Genomic DNA, 19,694 nt, shown 5'->3' on the forward strand with positions numbered 1-19,694 from the left:
CGACCAAATTGCCCTTGCTAAACACATTCCACAGGATTACGACAGCGATGAAAACGACGAAGACGCAGTCGAAGCCAAGCTCGTGCGTCGTCAGGGGTCAGGAACATCGACAGGACCGCCCACCGCTCCTTACACGACTACGACCATGACGACGATTACGCAAGTCGGCACGACCACGCCTGCTCAAGGGCCGCCCCAGGCGTACACCACCACGCGGACCATCAACCAGGTTGTTGTTGTTACGCCTTCCCAACCGCCCCGTACCACCCCGTACACCACGTCGAGTTCGACAGTGGTCACGTACGTCACCTCGTCCACGTCGGGCACGTACACAATCACGTATGAGACGTCGGAAACGATTGTCGAGGAGCAAGTCGTGACGCCGCCCCCTCCTCCTGCGTCGACGACGCCCGACCCCGTTTCTTCCAACGCCGCTTCGTTCAACGCCGCTTCGTCCAACGCCGCTTCGTCCAATGCCGCTTCATCCAACGCCGCAGCTTCATCCAATGCCGCAGCTTCATCCAACGCCGTAGCTTCATCCAATGCTGCAGCTTCATCCAACGCCGCAGCTTCATCCAATGCCGCAGCTTCGTCCAACGCCGCAGCTTCATCCAATGCCGCAGCTTCGTCCAATGCCGTAGCTTCGTCCAACGCCGCAGCTTCGTCAAATGCCGCGGCTTCTTCTAACGCAGCTTCGTCTAATGCCGCCCCTTCAACTGTGTTGACGACGATATTGACGACGACGACTCTGGTAGCGCCGTCTGGGCCAGGCTCGTCAAGTGCTGTTTCTTCACTTACACCTACCACGACGACTCAGGTTTTGCCGTCTGGGGGAACCTCGATCAATTTGCCTTCGAGCCAGAATGTGCCATCTGGGACAGATACTGGCCTATCTAATTCGAATACGGCTGTCCAAACAACGACTACCTCCCCATCAGTTACCGCATCTCCGATCATCTCTACGAAACTCTACCGCCCAAGTGGGAACGAGGCTTTGCCTACGCCAGATGGACAAACTATTACGGTCACTTCAGATTCACTGTTCCCTGTTGTGCCAACCACGTTCTTTATTACCCCTGGACAAGTAGGCGTGGGGGTAACCAACACTCACACTGTGACTATCGCGCACGATAGACCCTTCACTTTCAGATTCTTTGCCTCTGATTACTATTACGGTTCAGTAACGCCCTTCCTTGCGACGCCTCGAGCAGTCTCAAGTAGCACTCCCTCATCGCCGACGGATTCCCCATCAAGTTCGGTAGGCCAACCAACAACCACCACGTCGCCATCGCTGTCTTCATCTCCTGCCCAGACCTCGTCAACAGGCCTCTCCACAAGACTTTACTATCCATTCAGGGGTGGCTGGCCCACGCCGGCAATCCAAACGGTCACAGTCTTCGAGGATCCGAGGTATCCCAGCTTACCAACCTCGTTCGTCGTTTCCCCCGGTGGAGCTTACGACGGACCGGTAACGGGCCCAACCTTGACTCTTCAGTATAGGGGTGGCTTCAACAGCTTCGCCGTCCTCGTCTCAGATTCAGTGAGCTCCACTCCAGCAACATGGGCCACTTTGGTGCCTCGCACCACCCCAACCTCATCATCACCTGCCACTACAACGACGGATTCGCCGTCGAGCTTGGTGGCTCAACCAACAACAACCACATCTCCATCAGTCGTTTCGACTTCGGCTCAGAGTACGCCATCTGGAACGACTTCTAGTCCCTCCAGCACGTCACCGTCCATTGGCTCGACTACAGCCCAGAGTACGTCGTCCGGTACCTCTGGAAGTCCAAGCTCGACTGCTCCAAGTACAACGCCTCAGTCGACAACACAGCCTTCAACATCCCCGACTTCAACATCCCCGGCTTCGACATCCCCGACTTCGACATCCCCGGCTTCAACATCCCAGGCTTCGACATCCCCGACTTCGACATCCCCGGCTTCAACATCCCAGGCTTCGACATCCCCGTCTCCGACATCCCGGGCTTCGACATCTGCGTTAGGAAGCTCCACTCAGGACTCCTCATCAACAACGCCCCTGATCACAAGATACTTTTATGCCTTCCCTGGAGCTGATGCTCAGACGCGCACAGTTACAGTCGACAGATTCTTCAGCGTCACGCCAAGCATTTTTGTCCTCGCGCCTACGCCGTCAATACTGCCGGGCACTGCCATGACGACAATCACGGCACAGTACGAGGGTATAACTGCGCAGAGTGTCGCCCTGTATGGCACACCTCCGCCTTACAGCGTCGTCCGAAGAGGCATCAAAGCGGCCTACAGTTTCGCCCCACGAGCCCCTCAGGCAGCTGGCATCACTTCTCAAGATTACACATTGCTCGTAGAAACGCCCAAACCAACACCAACCGCGTCAGGCTCTGGCACTTCCACGCCTACTGGATCAGTCTTTACTACGTTCATCACCTCGTCAACGATGGTTATTACCCACCAATCCACGGACACGGATGCTGTGTATAACAGTTATTCAACTTCCATGACCACTTTCACGACGTCGACGCCCGTAACAGGTCCCATAACGACTTCTACCCCTAGCACTTCCATTCCCAGCATGACAACTAGAGGATACTATTTCCCGGACGGAGCCGGTGTGGCAAACGCTGTCAACACCATCACAATCACTAATGCACGCGATTCGCCGCCGACAAAGACCTATGTCCTCACTCCAGTCACAAGAACACCGGCCTCTACTCCTGCTCCCGGCGTGTCTACTGTGGGTTATACGATAACTGCACAGTACAATGGTCCCACGTCTCAAACCATTATCTTGGCTCCTGAAACTGCCAGGGCCCAGGTGTCCAGGTACACGTACGTTGTCGAGATTCCCTATCCCACGACGGCGGCTGGGACCTCAGGCACGGACTTTGTGACGTCCTCACCTACGAGCCCAGCAAGCACCAGTCCGACCGCTTCTCCATCGTCGGCTTCGGGTAGCACGAGCCCTTCATCTGTTCCTCCATCGACAAGCCCTGGAACAAGTTCCGCCTCCTCAAGCAGTACAACCCCATCGACGGTCTTGGTCACGCGGTACTTCGCCCAAAGCTACTTTGGCGATGTGGCAGGCGAACATTCTGCCACCGCTAATTCAAGATACCTTCTCACACCGAGCTCTTGGTACCTGGTTCCCACAACAGCGCCAGTCATGTCGAGCGGTATCAGCGCAATCATCACGGCTGCCTATGATGGCATCGGCACCCGAAGCCTTCTCATGTTTAACGAGAACCCAGCTGCGTCGACTTATACGGTCCTTGTTGAAACGCCGAGGGCAGCACAAGCAAGCACGATGTCGTCAGATGTAGTTCCAAGCTCGTCGTCAACATCATCCACGCCGACTCCGGTGAGCTCCAGCTCGTCATCAACATCATCCACGCCGAGTCCAGTGAGCTCCAGCTCGTCGTCAACATCGTCCACGCCAAGTCCGGTGAGCTCCAGCTCGTCATCAACATCATCCACGCCGAGTCCAGTGAGCTCCAGCTCGTCGTCAACATCGTCCACGCCAAGTCCGGTGAGCTCCAGCTCGTCGTCAACATCGTCCACGCCAAGTCCTGTGAGCTCCAGTTCGTCGTCGTCGTCGTCGTCGTCTGTGGTGGTCTCGAGCAGTTCATCATCGAGTCCCATTTCGATTTCCTCGATCTCGCTCACCTCGGTCTCACTCACCACGGTCCCGATACCCTCAGTTTCTGCCACCTCGGTTTCGCTGGCCTCAACTTCATTGACCACGGTTCCGATCTCGACGTCTGGCAGTCCCATCACGCTGTCAATTCCTACCACGAGCAGCCCCAGCCCATCGTCCAGCGATCCAGTCTCGGTCTCTTCAGACACGAGTTCTCGCTTCACTCCATCATGTACATTCTGTTCCCCTGGCTCCAGCTCGACGCCGTCTGGACCGACCTCGGACAACACGAACATGCGGACGCATACTCACACGCACACGCGGACGTACAAGCATACGATAACGCACTCCCACTACACGCCGAGCTCGTCTGCGACGCCGTCGCCATCATCTCAGACGCCGCCAGCTCCAGACAGCAGCTCGCCCTCCCCAGCACCTCCCTCAACGACAACGCCATCGACCATGAGCCGCCGCACACGGACGCGGACGCGGACTCGCACGCCGCCGAGCTCCAGCCCAAGTCCCAGCCCCAGCCCGAGCAGCTCGCCAGCGCCAGCGCCCTCGCCCTCGCCCGCGACGCGCCGCTGCACGCCTGAAAACAACGGCCAGCTGGTGTGCAAAGCGGACAACAAGAACGTCTACGCGCTCTGCGACAACGGACGCGTGCGCTGGCAGCCCGTCGCGCCGGGGACGCAGTGCGTCAACAACGCCATCGTGGCCTCCAGCGACGACAATGCCGAGGGCAACAAGGTGGTTGGGACGGCGTCGACGCCGGCGCAGCAGACGCAGACGCAGTCGCCCTCGCCGAATAATAATGGCGCGCCGTCTACGAATGGCAATACCATTGCGCCGCAGCCCGTGCCGACGACGGGGGCGCAGAGCTCGCGCTGCCCGTCTGATGGCAAGTTGTATTGTAATGGTGAGGCTTTGTTTGGCCTCTGCAATTGGGGCGTTGTGCAGTGGCAGAGTGTTGCGCCCGGGACCAAGTGCGTTGATGGCGCCATTACGTATGCGGACACTCAGGCGTACTAGTTGAACGCCGGAGCCGGGAAGACATATACACATGCCCCATATTGCTTTTTTGTCTTTCATTAAATTTGACATAGATTGGTAAATGTGTTGTTGATGCTGTTGTGGTTGAGTTGGCGGGATCTTTGCTTGACTGGATCGCGCGGTCAGTCGGTCGGCAAAATCTGAGTAGTAAATGTGTAGTTGGCGAAAGCTATTTTAATAGAATTGTCTCTTTTGTGTATGATGTTGAGCTTGAGAGTGCATGCGATGGTCATGCTGATTCTAAGAAATATCAGACATGCGTTCGTCGTCGGCGATTCTACATGTATGCATACATACAGATCGAGCGCTGGACATAGAAAATTCACCAGCAACGCGGAAAGATCATGGCGTAGTAACAACGGCCGTTGTTTCGGGGGGGCACATGAACTTCGAGCTAGTGTGTTTCTTGCTCTTTCTTCGACGGTACAATCCACCCAATCTATCGTTCGCGACTTCTTCATCTCTCTAGCGCCTTAGGAGCAACCGCGAGTATAACAACCAGGCTTGTGACAATAAGGGCCGCGGCAATGATGCTGACGACGACGACGCTGCCCCTGCTGGCTGGGAACTTGCCCCTAATGACGTAATGCTGCGACTCGAAGTAGCGGTGGAAACCAATGAGCAGGATGACGATGGAGACGCCGATGAAGGTGGCGCCGAGCGGTTTGCCGACGTGGCGGAGGTGGACATCGGAGGGATTCGATGGAGAAGAAAGCGACGTGTTGAGCCGGAAGAGCTGGGTTACTGCGATGCCGATGCTGGCGAAGGAGAGAGAGGTCCGGAGCCAGGCGAGAAAGGTGCGCTCTGTTTGTGGAGACCGTTAGTTGTCCGAGAATGTCTTGGGTGACTTGAATGGGGTTCAACATACCCAGTGCCAGATGGTCGCGAGCAACAGACCCCTTGTTGTCCAGCTCCACGCTTCCATACCGTTCTACTATCCTCTTCCACCATCCTTCTTCAGCTGCATCAACGACAGCACCGTTGCCATTTCCGCTGCCATTTCCCGCACCGCTGGCTCCAGAACCATTGCCTTGTGCTCGCCCATTTATAGACGTGGATCCGCCACCGATGCCCTGTCTCCTTGACCGCACCGTTGACGCGTAGCTGCTCAAGCTGCTCTCTCGCGCCCTGATGCTTCTCTGGCCTGCATCTCTTCCCTTGGCCGTCTCGTCCGTATCCCGCGACTCAGCATCCGTCTCCGTCTCCGTCTCTTCTTCTTCAGCCCGAGGCTTGCTTGTGCCCTCACCTGTCGTAGCCTGGTACGATCTCACGCCGCCATTGCGATCCGCGCCCAAAATCCCAGTTGTCTCATCAGCGCTGCTGCTTCCATACCCGGTGTCGCCGTTGTGGTCCTTGCCCTCTCTTTGCTGTTCGTCGTGCAATCGCCGCCGCCTCTCCGCTCCAGGCGTCTCCATTGGCTCGCTGAAAGTGACGAAGCTGCGGCGCCCGGGGCTGTCGCGCCCTGAGGCAAAGCTGCCGCTGCCAAGACTCAATCCTGCAGCCCCGCTGGTGCTGCCGCAGTTGTTGAGAAACGCCTCGAGAACGGAGTCTGGTTCGGACGCGGAGAGAGGCGGCGCGCTTCCGCACTGCTGGGTGCGCGAGTATGAATTGCTCGAAGTAGATGTTGTAGTGTAGAGAGCGTAGCGGTGAGAAGATGATGCGTGGGTGTATGTGGTGCTGCTGTGGTTGGCGGTAGGTGAAGGACGGAGCAGCGACCGAGACGCCTCTGACGCCGGAGAGAATGATGATGATATCACCGGTGCGGTGAGAGTACTGGACAAAGAGTCAGGAAAAAGATTTGGATGGAACCTAGGGCGGGGTCTAGGTGGATAAGAAAGCAAAGCGGGATGGCGAGATACGATGGGCTGGATAGAGCCAAGGCAAGGTGGGAAGGGGAAAGGGTAGCGCACCGTTGCACCTCGTCCAGACCAGGCCGCCTGGCAGTACTGGAGCTTGCAAGGTCATCTCCAGCTGTAAACCACGGCGACTTGGTGGTCTCGGCGGATGTGGTGGCTGCTGAGGCATTCCTGTTGTCGCCGGATGCGTGATCCATGCCTGCGGGCGGCACTAGGGAGCAGAATCACCACCTTAGCTACTGGGTTTGACCTGGTATTGCAACCAAAAAGCTGCTTGAAAGTCCGCGGAACCAAAGGCTCTAGGTTTCGGCGTTCTAACCCGGTAACTTTAGGACTTCCTTATCGGCCATGTGGTGGTTGGTGGTCGGGCAGATGCTGGCTCTGCCTGGTATGACGAATGACATTTTAGCGCGGGGCAGCGGTAGGTACATCACCGCTATACGTGTCGCTGTGGATCTTTCAAGACACGGACACAGGTACAATGCTACTGACGGCGACAGGTTGCAAGTCCTTTCTCCTTCGTGAAGAAATCAGGGTGCTGAACAGGGATGACTACTAGTATCCTCGAGCAGATGTCATGTCAACGCTGAGCCGAGTCAGCGGCAGACCGTCCAATGAGTACAATTGTCAGGCTTTTAACTGACCACTCAACATCTGGTGGCCGCATGCAACTGCCTCATACTTCGACCTATTCAATTAGAGTCCATCATCTAGAATTTTCTCTTGCTCGATCCTTTTCTCTCATCGCATGCAAGTATCCGCCCTTTGACGGCTTTTGGGCCAACGCCATTTCATGATATCTTCAGCACCTCCATACTGCAAGCCCGCCCTTTTCCACAACATCCCGCACTGCCTTCGGCGCAGTCGTTACGTTTTTAAACCCCTTGATGCTAGGACATCATTTCCGCAGTAGACTTGCCTGCACGCGAGCTCTTGATGACCTTCTGGATGGTTTCCTCAGTCTGGTCCCAGTCATCCGTGTTGAGAGGCTGCAGCTCAGTGTGATAGAATTGGGCGATCTCGGCCAGGTTCTGCCAACTCTTCTTGTCATGGATGAAGCTTATAGCCACGCCAACACGGCCGAATCTTCCCGTACGACCAATGCGGTGCAAGTACGTCTCCATGTCTGGCTCGCCATTGGCCGTCTCGGGGATGTCCTACGCCAAGTCAGTATGAGTTCAACTCCAAGAAGAGGGTGAACCTACATAGTTGATGACCATAGTTACGGATTGGACGTCGATACCACGAGCGAGCACGTTGGTGGTGATGAGAACCTTGGCCTCACCACTGCGGAACTTATCAATGATGGTGTCACGCTCAGGACCCTCCAGGGCGCCGGAGAGCTGCGCGACTTTGTGGCCTTCGGCTGTCATGCGCCTCTCGAGCTGAGCAGCAGTATCGCGACGCTTCAAACCGTTAGCAAGGCTCTTGATTGATTGCATGTTTGACGAACCTTGACGAAAATGATCGAGGACGCGATTGTCATCAAGCCGTAGAACTGCAACAGAACACGGAACTTGTCCTCTTCTCCCTGGCAATCCAGATAGAATTGCTTGATGCCTTCTACGGTGAGCTCCTCGTGTCTGAGAGTAAGCTGGTTGGCTGACGGCGCAAAGCTCTTTGCGTAGCGAACAACCTCGTCGGGGAAAGTTGCAGAGAAGAGGACAATCTGAGTCTCCTTGGGCAAGAGCCTGCGCCAAGTTAGCCTTCTCTATGTTGCCTCGAGACAAAGCTCCTTACATCTTGACTCTCTTGCACTGTTCTCCCAAGCCTTGCTGATCAAGCATGTTGTCGGCCTCGTCCAAAACAAGCACCCTCATTCCTCTGGGATCCAAAAGCCTCTTCCTGATCATGTCCATGACGGTACCGGGCGTGCCAACCACGACCTGACCCTCGTATTTTTGTCCGCGGCGAGAGGGGTCAGGAATGGCGGCCGTGACCACAAGTCCGCTCATGTACTTTCCCATCTCCTGAACAACACCAATAATCTGTCGTGCAAGCTCTCTGCTCGGGGCGAGAACAAGGGCCTGTGGTTGCAGCGTGGAGAGGTCGACGCGCGAGAGAATGTTGAGCGTAAATGCAGCAGTCTTGCCGGTGCCAGACTGTGACTGTCCGATCATGTTTGCGGGAGGGTTGATGAGAAGCAAGGGCAGAGCCTTTTCTTGAATCTTGGAGGGCTTCTGGAACTTCATGCCATAGAGGCCCTGGAGTAGCTCAGGCTTCCTGGTCGTTGCGGATCAGTACGCGCGCTCTGCGCAGGGATTCCAGTCGCACGTACAGGTTGAGGTCCTCAAAAGACTTGGCCGAGAACAGCGGGTTGTTTGGGTCTGCCTGAAGGTCGGCCAGCTTCACCTCGACATCATATTCAGGCTCTGCCAGACCGCCGCCAGTGGTGGTGGCGCCATCGACTTGCGCGGCCTCGACGCTGTCCTCCGCAGGCGCGTCGCTAGTGATTTGGCTCTCGAGGGAGGGAGCAGTGTCCTTGGGCTGCTCTTCAGACGACATGGTAGATGTGGAGGTTGCGTCGGAGTTCGCGACGAGTATTTGGAAGCGGTCCGAGGAAACCTTTGTTTGGTGAGAATGGAAGCCGTCGCGTGCGATAGACAAGGTTGAGTTCGTAGAGAATTGGCGACGGACGCTGCGGTAGACTCAGCAAGCCAATCGGCGAGGGTTCAGAGTGTGGAGACAATGACGGAGAAGCGTCAGGTCAGGTCGGCGTGGGGTTGACAGGAAGCTGGATTGTCGACAATCCGATGTTTGGCCGGCGGTTGATGTCCCCCGCCATCACCGCCGCAGGGGCCGCGCGGTGTGTACGCCAACCCACCTGCGGCCCTGCCCGACTGCTCTCCATGCTCCCAATCGCATTCCCGCCTCTTCGCTTCCCCTCCTGAGTTTTGCAATCATGGCCGAGCTGGATATTGCTCCAAATTTCGGTGCCGAGCTGAAGGTAGGGCATCCCGCGCCTAAGAGAGCGCCCCAGGGCTAACCGCTTGAGCAGGATGGCTTCAAGCCAGTGAACGCATGGGTACGTGCAGCTCACCCACCCCGCTCCCGCATTCCCGGAACGTAGAGCCACGGATCGCAGCGCGCGAGAGAAACACCTGGACATGGCTGACTCGACCCTCTCCAGGTCGGGAATGGCATTGCCTGGTTGGATGATATACAACAGTTCTACCGCGAACGGAGCGCTATAGAGAAGGAATACGCTGGGCGACTCAACGCCCTAGCCAAGAAATACTTTGAGAAAAAGGCCAAAAAGTCCAGCTTGATCAGTGTCGGAGAGAGTCCTACAGTGACTCCGGGCTCGTTGGAATGGTACGTCTCCTCGGCGGGGGACCGTGGGGTCCGGACTGACGCGCGAGACAGCGCCTCCATGACAACATGGCAGGTCCAACTTACCACGCTCGAGAATCGCGCCAACCAGCACGAACAATTCGCTGGCGAACTTCTGACAAACCTGGCCGAACCGCTCAAGCAACTAGCCACTCGCTACGAGGAACTCCGCAAATCCCACGTCGATTATGCCGGCAGGTTGGAGAAGGAGCGGGACTCCCAGTACAGTGATCTCAAGAAGATGAAGGGTAAATATGATGGCGCATGTCAAGAAGTAGAGAGTCGGCGGAAAAAGTCGGACGCCGCCATGGACCATGGCAAGCAAAAGGCGCGAACTGCATTTGAGCAGACACAGGCCGAAATGCGGAATATCAAGGTACTGTAGGCTTGCTGTCTCCCCCACCAGCGTGCTAACTTTTGCTCAGAGCATGTATATAATGAACATAAATGTCACCAATAAGCAAAAAGAGAGGTACTACCACGAGTACGTGCCGGAGCTGCTTAATGTAAGAACTTGGGGGAGGTTGCCTGAGCTATTGGTAGCAGTGGCTTATCTTCTGCGAACAGAGTTTACAAGACCTTTCCGAGACCCGAGTTTCTAAACTGAATCAAATCTGGCTGCTGGCTGCGGAAATTGAGACGTCCACGCTGGCCCGAAGTACAGAATATCTGAGCCATCTGGCCGCCGAGATTCCACGGAACAATCCCGCACTAGACTCGATGATGTTCGTCAGACACAACGCTACAGAGTGGCAAGACCCGCCGGACTTTGTATTCGAACCAAGTCCGATTTGGCTTGACGACGACCAAATCCCGACAGACGAAGTAACCAAGGTCTTTTTGCGGAACGTGTTAATGAAGAGTAAAGGATCACTCCGGGAACTGGAACGCGAAATTGCCAAGAAGCTGGGCGAAGTTGAAAATGCGAGAAAAGTAAGGCATCTTATCCAGGAAGGCAAAGACAAGAGAGACGAGGTGGAGTGCGTACGGGCCCTCTTTGGGATGCAAGAACAGCTCCATGAGATTCAGAAGCAAAAGACGACTGCCGAGGTGGAGGTATCGACCATCACCACAGCTGTGGGTGACATCAGCGTTGGCGCACGGAATCACAACTTCAAATCTCAGACCTTTAAGATTCCTACAAACTGCGACCTCTGCGGCGAGCGGATATGGGGTCTGTCGGCCAAGGGATTTGACTGCCAGGACTGCGGCTACACGTGCCATAGCAAGTGTCAAATGAAGGTCCCAACGGATTGCCCAGGGGAGCAATCCAAGGAGGAGAAGAAGAGGCTCAAAGTCGTCCGTCAAGAATCCGCCCGTGTGTCATCGACCAGTCTGCCTCCATCGGACTCGCAGTCTGACATGCCGAAACTTGGGCGTAGTGACACGGTCAATTCGATGAATACACTAAGCTCCGGCTATTCTGCGTCAGCGCAACGGTCAGTATCGGCAACGTCGGTCGAAGCAGAAGAGAAGCCCGAGAGGAGTAGCACGGTCAAGGGGGCCCTAGGCGGCATCCGCAAGCATAGGATAATGGCGCCGCCGCCAGCGCAGTACATCAAAGCCCCAGATGACGGAGGTACAAATGGAGACGGCGCAGCATCAAAGCCTGGTGAGCCGCGAGGACGGATGCTCTACCCATACCAAGCAATGGGTGAGGGTGAGATATCTGTCAACGATGGCAAAGATGTTGTCATTGTCGAGCCAGACGGTAAGTCACCAATGCTGAATCACAGATCACCCATTCCTTGCTGACCCAAGAAGATGGCTCTGGCTGGATGACTGTCCGCGCCGGTACTCAATCTGGCCTCGTTCCAGCCAGCTACGTCGAAACACTGCCTACACCAGCTCCAGCACTGCAAGCAATCCCGACACCGCTCGCAGCAGCGGCACCCATATCACCCGCGCGCCCTTCATCGGCCTACTCGAACAGCACGGCTTCGATTCAATCGTCCACGACGGCCGCCAACCCGACCATGTCACCAGCAGGCAAGAAGAAGGGGCCAGCAGTAGCACCCAAGCGCGGAGCAAAGAAGCTCAAGTACGCCGAAGCACTGTACGACTACGAGGCCCGCAGCGAGGCCGAGCATAGCATCGTCGAGGGCGAACGGTTCGTGCTGATCAACGGCGATGTCGGCGAAGGGTGGGCAGATGTCGAGAAGGGAGGGATTGTCAGGAGTGTGCCAGCAAACTACATCAAGGAGGTATAAATTTCGTTGCCGATATTGAATCGGCAGTCGACCAATCTTCTCGTTGGCCTAGCACTCTGTCGTTGGTTTTATGGTGCTTGTTTGCTTGCCTTGTTGGACTCATTTCTGGGCGTTGACGAAGCGAAAGCGCAGTGCAGCGGAGGGAGCGAGTTTGATGTTCTTTTTCATTCATAGACGGTCCTCTTTTAGGTCTGTCCATTTTCTCTCTATCGCGCCCTCCTCCACCTCATCTCCCGGCTTTTCGTGGCTTCTCCTTCTCTCTCATGGCGCGGTGTTTTCTTGCGTCTCTTCGTGTCGGAACCAACATTCGCTTTGAACTGTGCGAAAGGCGGATGGAAGGTAGCAAAAGAGAAACACGACTTGGTTTTGGACGGTGATGGAACGGCAGTCGCCAAGGCGACGATGGATCTTTGGTTTGCATTTCTTTACTTCTCCTTCTTTCGTCCGCGATAGGCATCAACCGCAGTGAATGAAGCGAGGAGACAAGCGGTCTCCACAAGCAAACACTTGAGCTTCTTCCATTGCCATTTCATTGAGTGTGAAGCTACTTCTTCGACCCAAAACCCACCCACCCTCGTCTCAGTCAAAGATAAGAGCACAAGGGCGTGGCTAAAACGCTCCACCCATCCAATCACTGGCTCGGAAAAGAAAAGCACGCGCGCCAACTCGCCCACACCTACCACTCCCGGCTCGGAACGTTCGTATCTACAAACATGACTTCCAGATCGGATGCGATGAACGGTTCGCCCAGATAGCGGGGCTAGCGCTACTCGTTCGTTCGCTCGCAGATTTCTTCGTGAGTTGGTCTCCGCGCGGCGATTGTTTGCTTCGCTTCGCTTTTTGCTGGCTGCGGCCGGTAGTTGTGCCGACGTTGCGATTGCGAAGTTGCTGTGTTGCGATCAAGCTCACATGCCGGTGCAGTGGATTGGGATGTGCGATGACGTGCTCGATGGCGGGAATGGTGGCGTGCTTTTTGAGATGAGGGGTTGTCTGGTTGAGTGTGTGACATAGGCGTTGCCAACTGCGAAATGTTGACCTTGGGTGAGCAATGACTAAAGAAGACATGTGGAGGCGGATGCATTCCTTGGATAAGGGCAGTTGCGGAATGACGTCACAGGCTTTCTTCGTGTCCCGTCGGGTAGACCTCTAGGTAGGCTACCTAGGGTAGGTGGTCAGTGGTATCGCAGGAGGAAACAACAAAAGGCGGCTCTCAGACGAGTCCGCATGTCAAATCCAACCCATGGCTTTCAGCCAACGTCAATCGCTGCCAGGGTGGCTCGCACACCGGCCTGCGGATATTGAAGTGACCGCTGCACGCGCTCACGCGCTGCAGAGAGAGTGTGGAGAGAGGACAGCTGGGCCTGGAGAGAGAGTGGGGCCCGGCCGGCGCCTGGCCCACGTCCGTATCGAAACTCGAAACTCGAAAGAGCCAAGAAGGTTGTTTTAAGGTTGTTTTTGCGGCGCGTGCGGCGAGATAAAAAGTGGGTTGCGAGGCCAATCACGTCAGACTGTCATGCACCAGCAAAGCGCGGTGGGGTGGACGAGAAGAGGTGGATGGATGGATGGATGGATGGATGGATGGAGGGAGGGAGTGGTCGCGGCGCATGATGAGCCAAGGCTGAGGGCATTGTTTTTGGATGCCGCCCGCCTACAGGCACGCCAGGAGGGAGGAGGGAGGCAGTGCAGCTGTCAAGAAAGCAAGGGAGGGCGCCCATTCCGCTCTTGACGCTTCTCGAACGCCCGCCGCTGGGTCGGGACGAGGGCGCGCGGTGATCGTTATATCTGCGGGCATGCTATGCTGTTGGAAGTCGGAAGGGAGAAAAGGGACCGGCCAACAACAGGTAGTGCGCGCGGATCCCCCGACCAACGCAGACCACCGCTTGATGTATAATGGGAGCACAGCATAAGCCACGCTGTGTAAGCTGATGAAGAAGAGGGGATGGCCAGCTATTTATTAATTCTGTTGCGGGTTGAAGAGAGGAGGCTCTGCCGGCCTTTGTGGCGTAGACTACGGTCCTGCCTGGAGAAATATTCGATTAAAACTGAGCTGTCAGGGCGGCAGTGGTTGGTGGTTGGTTGGTCAGAATTTTCTGTCCTGTTTCCTGTCTCGTGCACAAGAGCAGCAGATCTGGATCTCCTGGTCAGTCCACATTTTGTTTCACCCCCAACATTAATCTTGGTCTGCTGGCTACTCCTGGCGCTTTGCTCCTTCTTGTCCTCTCCTACAGAAATGAGAAAAGGACTTGTAGAGCGCTTGGTTTGGCTTGCCCAGACAGCACATCACCACTGTCAGCACCGCGTTTCCCGCGTTGGTTTCGTGCCCGAACGCCACCGGTCGGGAGCGTTTGTTGTGGCGCTGGCCTAACCGTCGTCCAAGCTCCACCCAGTCCGACCACACGTTCCGTACAGAAACACGAACAAAAGACTCTCGGATGCTCCGTCTCAGCCTCAAGGCAGCCGAGGCAGAGGTCGACGACCCCATCCGCTGTCCAACTTGACTAGTAGAAAGGATTGCAGCAGCTGCTTGAACCAATGCACGCGGTTGCTGGCGCTTTTACGTGCGAAGACCAGCAATCATGTCGCTGTCATTGATGGTAGCTTAGGTTGCAACCGATGGCCATGCGGTGGTGGTATGGCGGTTGGACAGCAACCTGGCACTGGCGGTTTCACATTTGACTTTTGCAAGATGCACAAACGCCCGGAGCAGCCAGAATGACACGACCATGCAAAAAGGCTCGCGTGGGAAGTTCGGATACAAGGCAGGCAGGCTTTACGAGTCGCAGCCGATGATTGGTGGCGGGTTGAAACTGGCAGTGAATAAATACACAGTGGTGCCTTGGAGAATGGCGGTGTAATGCAACAATATGCACGGCGGCTGGAGCTTCTGTCATTGACGACCTTCCTAGGCCAATGGGTGGATTTGGATCGGCCCGCTTCACGAGCGTCGACTGGAGACATGAGCGACGACATGGTGACGGGGAAGACACGGCGTGGCTGGGTGTGGGTGCGAGAAGGAGCGAGTACGTGGTAGCGAACAAAAATAGCACATGGGCTCTCTCCACTCGGCTCCGGTCGAGCTGCTGTACTGTCCAGCTGGACTTCGTGTCGCAACTTGGCGTGGTTGGAGTGGTTGGAGTGCCTGGAGTGCCTCTATGGCGGAGCAACCACGCGTTGATTCCAGTGGCGCTGTCGCAGACAAGCCGTAGCTAGTTATAGTTGCCGTGGTTTTTCAGAGACAATTGTTAGGCCGTCAGAGGTCGTACTGGGGCGCACCGCACTGCCTCTGGGCTGCCGGGGAGCCCTGGATGGACAGCCAACGGGCGTCTGAGATTGAGCAAATGACATCGTTTGGTTTCATGGGGATCAGGACCTGTGACTTGTGAGATGGCTGCAGGCCGGGGGCCCCTCCTTCGATCGACAAAACACCCCATTGGAACTGCAACTGCAAACCAAAGGAACCCTACATGGACCTTGCCTTCCTGCCTCACCATGCCATCCCTGCCTGTGTCTGTCTCCTTTTCCTGCCCTACAAAGCCCATGGCCAGCCCCTTCCACCCGCCAATTTCTCCGTCACCCTCAGTCCCGTCTACCTACCAACCAACCTCCCCCTTCCGCCAGACAATCTTACCCGACCGTCAACTAATTCCGTTGCTTCTTCTCTGGGAAGTCTCTCACTCTTTCGAGCTCCCTTCTCTTCACAACCATCCATCCACTTCGAATCCCTCCACTCGCTGCCTCTCACATCCACTTGGCCACCCACCCGTTTGACGACCCGTCCATCTCGTAATCTCCTGACCACTCCACCTTTCTTCCATCTTCACTCAAAATGAAGTTTGGCGCCGCTATCCTCGGTGCCTCCCTAGCGGCCTTGCCGGCGTTTGCCGACCAGACCGGAAACAACAAGCTCCAAGCTGTCACCGTCAAGGGCAATGCCTTCTTCGCTGGTGACACGCGCTTCTACGTCCGTGGCATTGACTACCAACCTGGCGGTTCTTCTAACCTCGACGACCCGCTCGCCAACCCAGAGAACTGTAGGCGGGATGTTAAGTACTTCAAGGAGTTGGGCATCAACGTGGTTCGCATTTACACTGTCGACAACTCCAAGACTCATGACGAGTGCATGAACGAGCTTGCCGACGCCGGCATCTACCTCGCGCTCGATGTCAATACTCCCAAGTACTCCATCAACCGCGCCGAACCCAAGGAATCTTACAACGATGTCTACCTCCAGAACGTTTTTGCGACCATTGACGCCTTTGCCAACTACACCAACACCTTGCTCTTCTTCTCTGGCAACGAGGTCATCAACGACGAGAAGAGCACTGGCGCTGCTCCATACGTCAAGGCTGTCACCCGTGACATGAAGCAGTACATTGGCTCCATGGGCTACCGTCCAATCCCCGTCGGCTATTCGGCTGCCGATGTCGAGTCCAACCGCTACGAGACTGCGACTTACATGAACTGCGGCACGGACGACGAGCGATCCGACTTCTTCGCCTTCAACGACTACTCTTGGTGCAACCCCTCTTCCTTCACCCAGTCTGGTTGGGACGCCAAGGTGAAGCAGTACGCCGACTACTCGATTCCTCTTTTCCTGTCCGAGTACGGTTGCAACAAGGGTACGCGTACCTTCGAGGAGGTCAAGTCGCTGTACGGTACCGACATGATCGGTGTTTACTCTGGCGGTCTTGTGTACGAGTGGTCCGAGGAAGGTAACAAGTACGGCCTGGTTGAAATTGAGGGCGATAAGGTCAACCCCAAGCCCGACTACCAGGCTCTGAAGGACGCTCTCGCCAAGACCCCGCCACCTCAGGGAGACGGTGGCTACAAGCCCAACGGCGCTCCCTCGCAGTGCCCCAAGAAGTCCAACACCTGGGACATCGACACCGACGCCCTGCCCGCCATCCCGGAGCCGGCCAAGAAGTACATGACCGAGGGTGCTGGTACGCCCAAGGGTCTCAATGGTCCCGGGTCTCAGAATGCTGGTACCGAGTCTTCCGGCACGGCTACCGCTGGCTCTGGCAAGGTCACTGCGACGGCTTCTGGCCGGGGCGCTGCTTCGACTGGTGGCAAGAAGACTGGTGCTGCCGCTGCTGTCCCCATTCCCAGCTTGGAGACTGCTCCTTTTGTTTGCAGTCTGGTCGTCCTCGTTTCGACCTTCTTGGGCGCTGCTATGCTCTGAGAGGCGGGACCTACTTTTTTCTTCTCATGTTTACTTCTTTCCCTCTTCGTGTCTTTATACGATAATTGGTCGTTCGGCGGCCGGTTTTTTGCCCGGCTTGGGCTCTGCATGGAAGGTTGATAATGCTCTTTAGCTTCTTATGGACGGTACTAGAGTTTTGGTCTGACGTGATCCGGCGTAGTACCCTTTTGACTATGCTCGCGGAGAAAAGCGAAGCGGACGGATGAGCAATAAGACGAGCGTTATGAAATACAATGTATCAACTTGAAAATTTCGGTGGTTTTGCAACTGGTGACAATCGCCTCAGAAGACGACGAAATACGAGTGCGCCCCAGCGTCTGCTTGTCCTTCTCGAGGGCCTCCAGCTGATCACTGCAGAACAGGGCCGCGGCCTGTAATTGGACACCGTCGCTTTATCGATAAGCGAAAAGAAAGCCGCGGTGACGGCATGCGCTTCGCTTTTCTTTCGCCGTGTCAGTTCACGTTGTCAGACTGGCTGCCTTTTGTTTGCGCCAGCCCTCAACACCAATCCCACCTAGCCCACCAAAATGCCTCGCGATCCATTGATAGGCCTCGTCGGCAAGCCCTCGTCGGGGAAGTCGACCACGCTCAACAGGTGCGCCGATGCTAAACCCCCTTCATCCACCCTGCCATGCTGAATTGCTGCGCGCCAGCTTGACAGACGCGACCTCGAAGGTTGGTACGTGCCAGGCTTTCCCAACTTAATTCCCTTGAACTATACTAACAGTCGTCTCCAGGAAACTTTCCGTAAGCCTCCCCACCACGTTATCATGCCATCGAACCACCAGCAACGACCCTCCAAGCCGCAACCAACTCTCGAGACGTAATGCTGAGTCTGTCGGTCAGATTTACGACCATTGACCCGCAGCGCGCAATCGGATACCTCCAAATCGAATGTGCATGCGCGCGCTTTGGCCTGCAGGACAAGTGCAAGCCCAACTATGGCGGCTGCACGGACGGACGACGCTCGGTGCCGATTGAGCTGCTGGACGTGGCAGGTCTGGTTCCAGGCGCGCACGAGGGCAAGGGACTGGGAAACCGCTTTTTGGACGATCTGAGGCATGCGGATGCGCTGGTGCACGTGGTCGATGTCAGCGGCGCAACTGACGCTGAGGGTGAGTGAGGCGTGCGGTCCCCTGATTGGCAGGGTGGAGGTCTGGAAATTGGGGTGAAGAAAAGGCATCTCTTGGGAATGCGCCGTTTGCTGACTGGGAGACACAGGCAAGGCGACAAGAGGTTATGACCCTTCGCAGGACATTGCATGGCTGCGCTCCGAGATTGTCCGATGGGTACAAGGAAACTTGATGGAGAAATGGTATGGTTTGCACTCTTCTTGATGGGACAAGACCTCACAGTCTCCTCAGGGGCTCTATCAAACGACGGCACGTCGCCGTAAGTGAGTATCAGCCGTTTACCATCCTTGTCAGAATGTAGATGCTAAGGTCTGCGTCAGAGGCCAATGCTGTTGAGACACTCCAAACGCAATTCTCTGGTTACGGCAGTACTTCTACCGTTGTCGCCCGCTGCCTCGACCGACTGCAATTGAAAGAACCCCTGGAACACTGGTCCAACGAGACAATAGAAAAGGTCGTCAACGCTTTTGTCGACGAAAAATTCCCTATCGTCATCGCCCTGAACAAGATAGACCACCCAGACGCCGACAAGGTCTGTACTACTAGCTCACGACGTTTGGGAACAGCGGATTGACTCTCTCAGAACATTGCCAAAATCACCAAAATCCATGACCCACAAACCATAGTCCTCTGCTCCGCCATCAGCGAAGTCTTCCTGCGGCGAATCGCCAAGCAAGGCTTCATTCGGTACACCGAAGGCAGCGAATTTGTCGACACGCGCGAGGATTTGATTGAGGCGGGCGACCCTGATGGCGGGGGCCTGCTGGAGATGGACGAGAAGCTCAAGCAGCGTATCGAGAACCTCAAGGACATGGTGCTGTACCGCTTTGGCAGCACCGGCGTCGTCCAGGTGCTAACCCGCGCCGCGGAGCTGTTGGGCCTGGTGCCAGTCTTCCCCGTCCGCAGCATCCATGGCTTTGGTGCCGGCGGCGCTGGTTCTGCCAACCAGGCCGTCTTCTGCGATTGCGTCCTCGTCAAGAAGGGCAGCACTGTCGGTCATGTGTATAGAAAGGTCATGGGCGACGCGCCGCTGGCGTTTGTTGAGACAGTCGGCGGCGTGCGCGTGGGCGAGGATGACCTGGTTGCTGTGGGCAAGAACGATGTGAGTCATGTTCTCTTCCTGGTCTGCTTTCGATAAGACTGACTTTCAACCGTACAGATCCTCTCTTTCAAGGTCGGCAAGGCATAATTGGCGTCATTGGTTGGTTCCCGCCGTCTTACCGCTTAGAAGCGTATGACATTGGAAACCCCATATGCATTTTACCTACCTATCTT

General features: G+C 56.0%; 6 protein-coding genes across 6 annotated transcripts; 4 read left to right on the forward strand and 2 right to left on the reverse strand.

Moving 5' to 3' along the window:
- The first annotated feature begins 2,349 nt into the window (after positions 1-2,349).
- On the forward strand, positions 2,350-4,184 carry IWZ02DRAFT_460294 (uncharacterized protein). The gene is made up of 2 exons (XM_066768144.1): positions 2,350-3,599; positions 3,661-4,184. The coding sequence occupies exons 1-2, from the start codon at positions 2,435-2,437 to the stop codon at positions 3,732-3,734; spliced, it is 1,239 nt and encodes a 412-aa protein (XP_066619733.1). The 5' UTR covers positions 2,350-2,434; the 3' UTR covers positions 3,735-4,184.
- Positions 4,185-5,147: 963 nt separating this feature from the next.
- On the reverse strand, positions 5,148-5,646 carry IWZ02DRAFT_352408 (uncharacterized protein; the record flags this gene model as incomplete). The annotated part of the gene is made up of 2 exons (XM_066764254.1): positions 5,148-5,488; positions 5,553-5,646. Coding segments are annotated over 2 exons (435 nt in total), but the record flags the coding sequence as incomplete, so codon positions are not given.
- Positions 5,647-7,083: 1,437 nt separating this feature from the next.
- Positions 7,084-9,146, reverse strand: IWZ02DRAFT_70744 (ATP-dependent RNA helicase-like protein dbp5). The gene is made up of 5 exons (XM_066771113.1): positions 8,819-9,146; positions 8,281-8,763; positions 7,994-8,231; positions 7,746-7,946; positions 7,084-7,697 (listed from the first exon to the last, which is right to left on the reverse strand). Exons 1-5 carry the CDS (start codon positions 9,043-9,045, stop codon positions 7,431-7,433), a joined length of 1,416 nt encoding a protein of 471 aa, XP_066619735.1. The 5' UTR covers positions 9,046-9,146; the 3' UTR covers positions 7,084-7,430.
- A 133-nt stretch (positions 9,147-9,279) lies between these two features.
- On the forward strand, positions 9,280-12,196 carry IWZ02DRAFT_70713 (uncharacterized protein). Its single transcript, XM_066771112.1, has 7 exons — positions 9,280-9,487; positions 9,539-9,565; positions 9,671-9,855; positions 9,907-10,249; positions 10,299-10,379; positions 10,441-11,584; positions 11,638-12,196. Exons 1-7 carry the CDS (start codon positions 9,443-9,445, stop codon positions 12,081-12,083), a joined length of 2,271 nt encoding a protein of 756 aa, XP_066619736.1. The 5' UTR covers positions 9,280-9,442; the 3' UTR covers positions 12,084-12,196.
- A 3,332-nt stretch (positions 12,197-15,528) lies between these two features.
- IWZ02DRAFT_460310 (Glucanosyltransferase-domain-containing protein) lies at positions 15,529-17,536 on the forward strand. Its single transcript, XM_066768145.1, has one exon. The coding sequence runs from the start codon at positions 15,910-15,912 to the stop codon at positions 17,263-17,265; it is 1,356 nt and encodes a 451-aa protein (XP_066619737.1). The 5' UTR covers positions 15,529-15,909; the 3' UTR covers positions 17,266-17,536.
- A 277-nt stretch (positions 17,537-17,813) lies between these two features.
- IWZ02DRAFT_493425 (P-loop containing nucleoside triphosphate hydrolase protein) lies at positions 17,814-19,608 on the forward strand (the record flags this gene model as incomplete). The annotated part of the gene is made up of 9 exons (XM_066769931.1): positions 17,814-17,881; positions 17,940-17,965; positions 18,024-18,033; positions 18,133-18,401; positions 18,508-18,601; positions 18,651-18,682; positions 18,740-18,951; positions 19,003-19,521; positions 19,579-19,608. The coding sequence occupies 9 exons, from the start codon at positions 17,814-17,816 to the stop codon at positions 19,606-19,608; spliced, it is 1,260 nt and encodes a 419-aa protein (XP_066619738.1).
- Between the last annotated feature and the right edge of the window lie 86 nt (positions 19,609-19,694).

This window comes from Phyllosticta citriasiana (assembly GCF_038021145.1).
Source record: "Phyllosticta citriasiana strain CBS 120426 chromosome Unknown IWZ02scaffold_13, whole genome shotgun sequence".
Taxonomy (NCBI): domain Eukaryota; kingdom Fungi; phylum Ascomycota; class Dothideomycetes; order Botryosphaeriales; family Phyllostictaceae; genus Phyllosticta; species Phyllosticta citriasiana.

Coding starts and splice junctions, on each gene's coding strand:
- IWZ02DRAFT_460310 (XM_066768145.1), top strand. CDS start 15,910: ATGAAGTTTGGCGCCGCTATCCTCGGTGCCTCCCTAGCGGCCTTGCCG.
- IWZ02DRAFT_460294 (XM_066768144.1), top strand. CDS start 2,435: ATGGTTATTACCCACCAATCCACGGACACGGATGCTGTGTATAACAGT. Junction 3,600..3,660: donor GTCGTCGTCGTCGTCGTCGT/CTGTGGTGGTCT, acceptor GATCTCGCTCAC/CTCGGTCTCACTCACCACGG.
- IWZ02DRAFT_70713 (XM_066771112.1), top strand. CDS start 9,443: ATGGCCGAGCTGGATATTGCTCCAAATTTCGGTGCCGAGCTGAAG. Junction 9,566..9,670: donor TCAAGCCAGTGAACGCATGG/GTACGTGCAGCT, acceptor GACCCTCTCCAG/GTCGGGAATGGCATTGCCTG. Junction 11,585..11,637: donor TGTCATTGTCGAGCCAGACG/GTAAGTCACCAA, acceptor TGACCCAAGAAG/ATGGCTCTGGCTGGATGACT.
- IWZ02DRAFT_70744 (XM_066771113.1), bottom strand. CDS start 9,045: ATGTCGTCTGAAGAGCAGCCCAAGGACACTGCTCCCTCCCTCGAGAGC. Junction 8,764..8,818: donor TCTTTTGAGGACCTCAACCT/GTACGTGCGACT, acceptor CGCAACGACCAG/GAAGCCTGAGCTACTCCAGG. Junction 7,698..7,745: donor TAACTATGGTCATCAACTAT/GTAGGTTCACCC, acceptor GACTTGGCGTAG/GACATCCCCGAGACGGCCAA.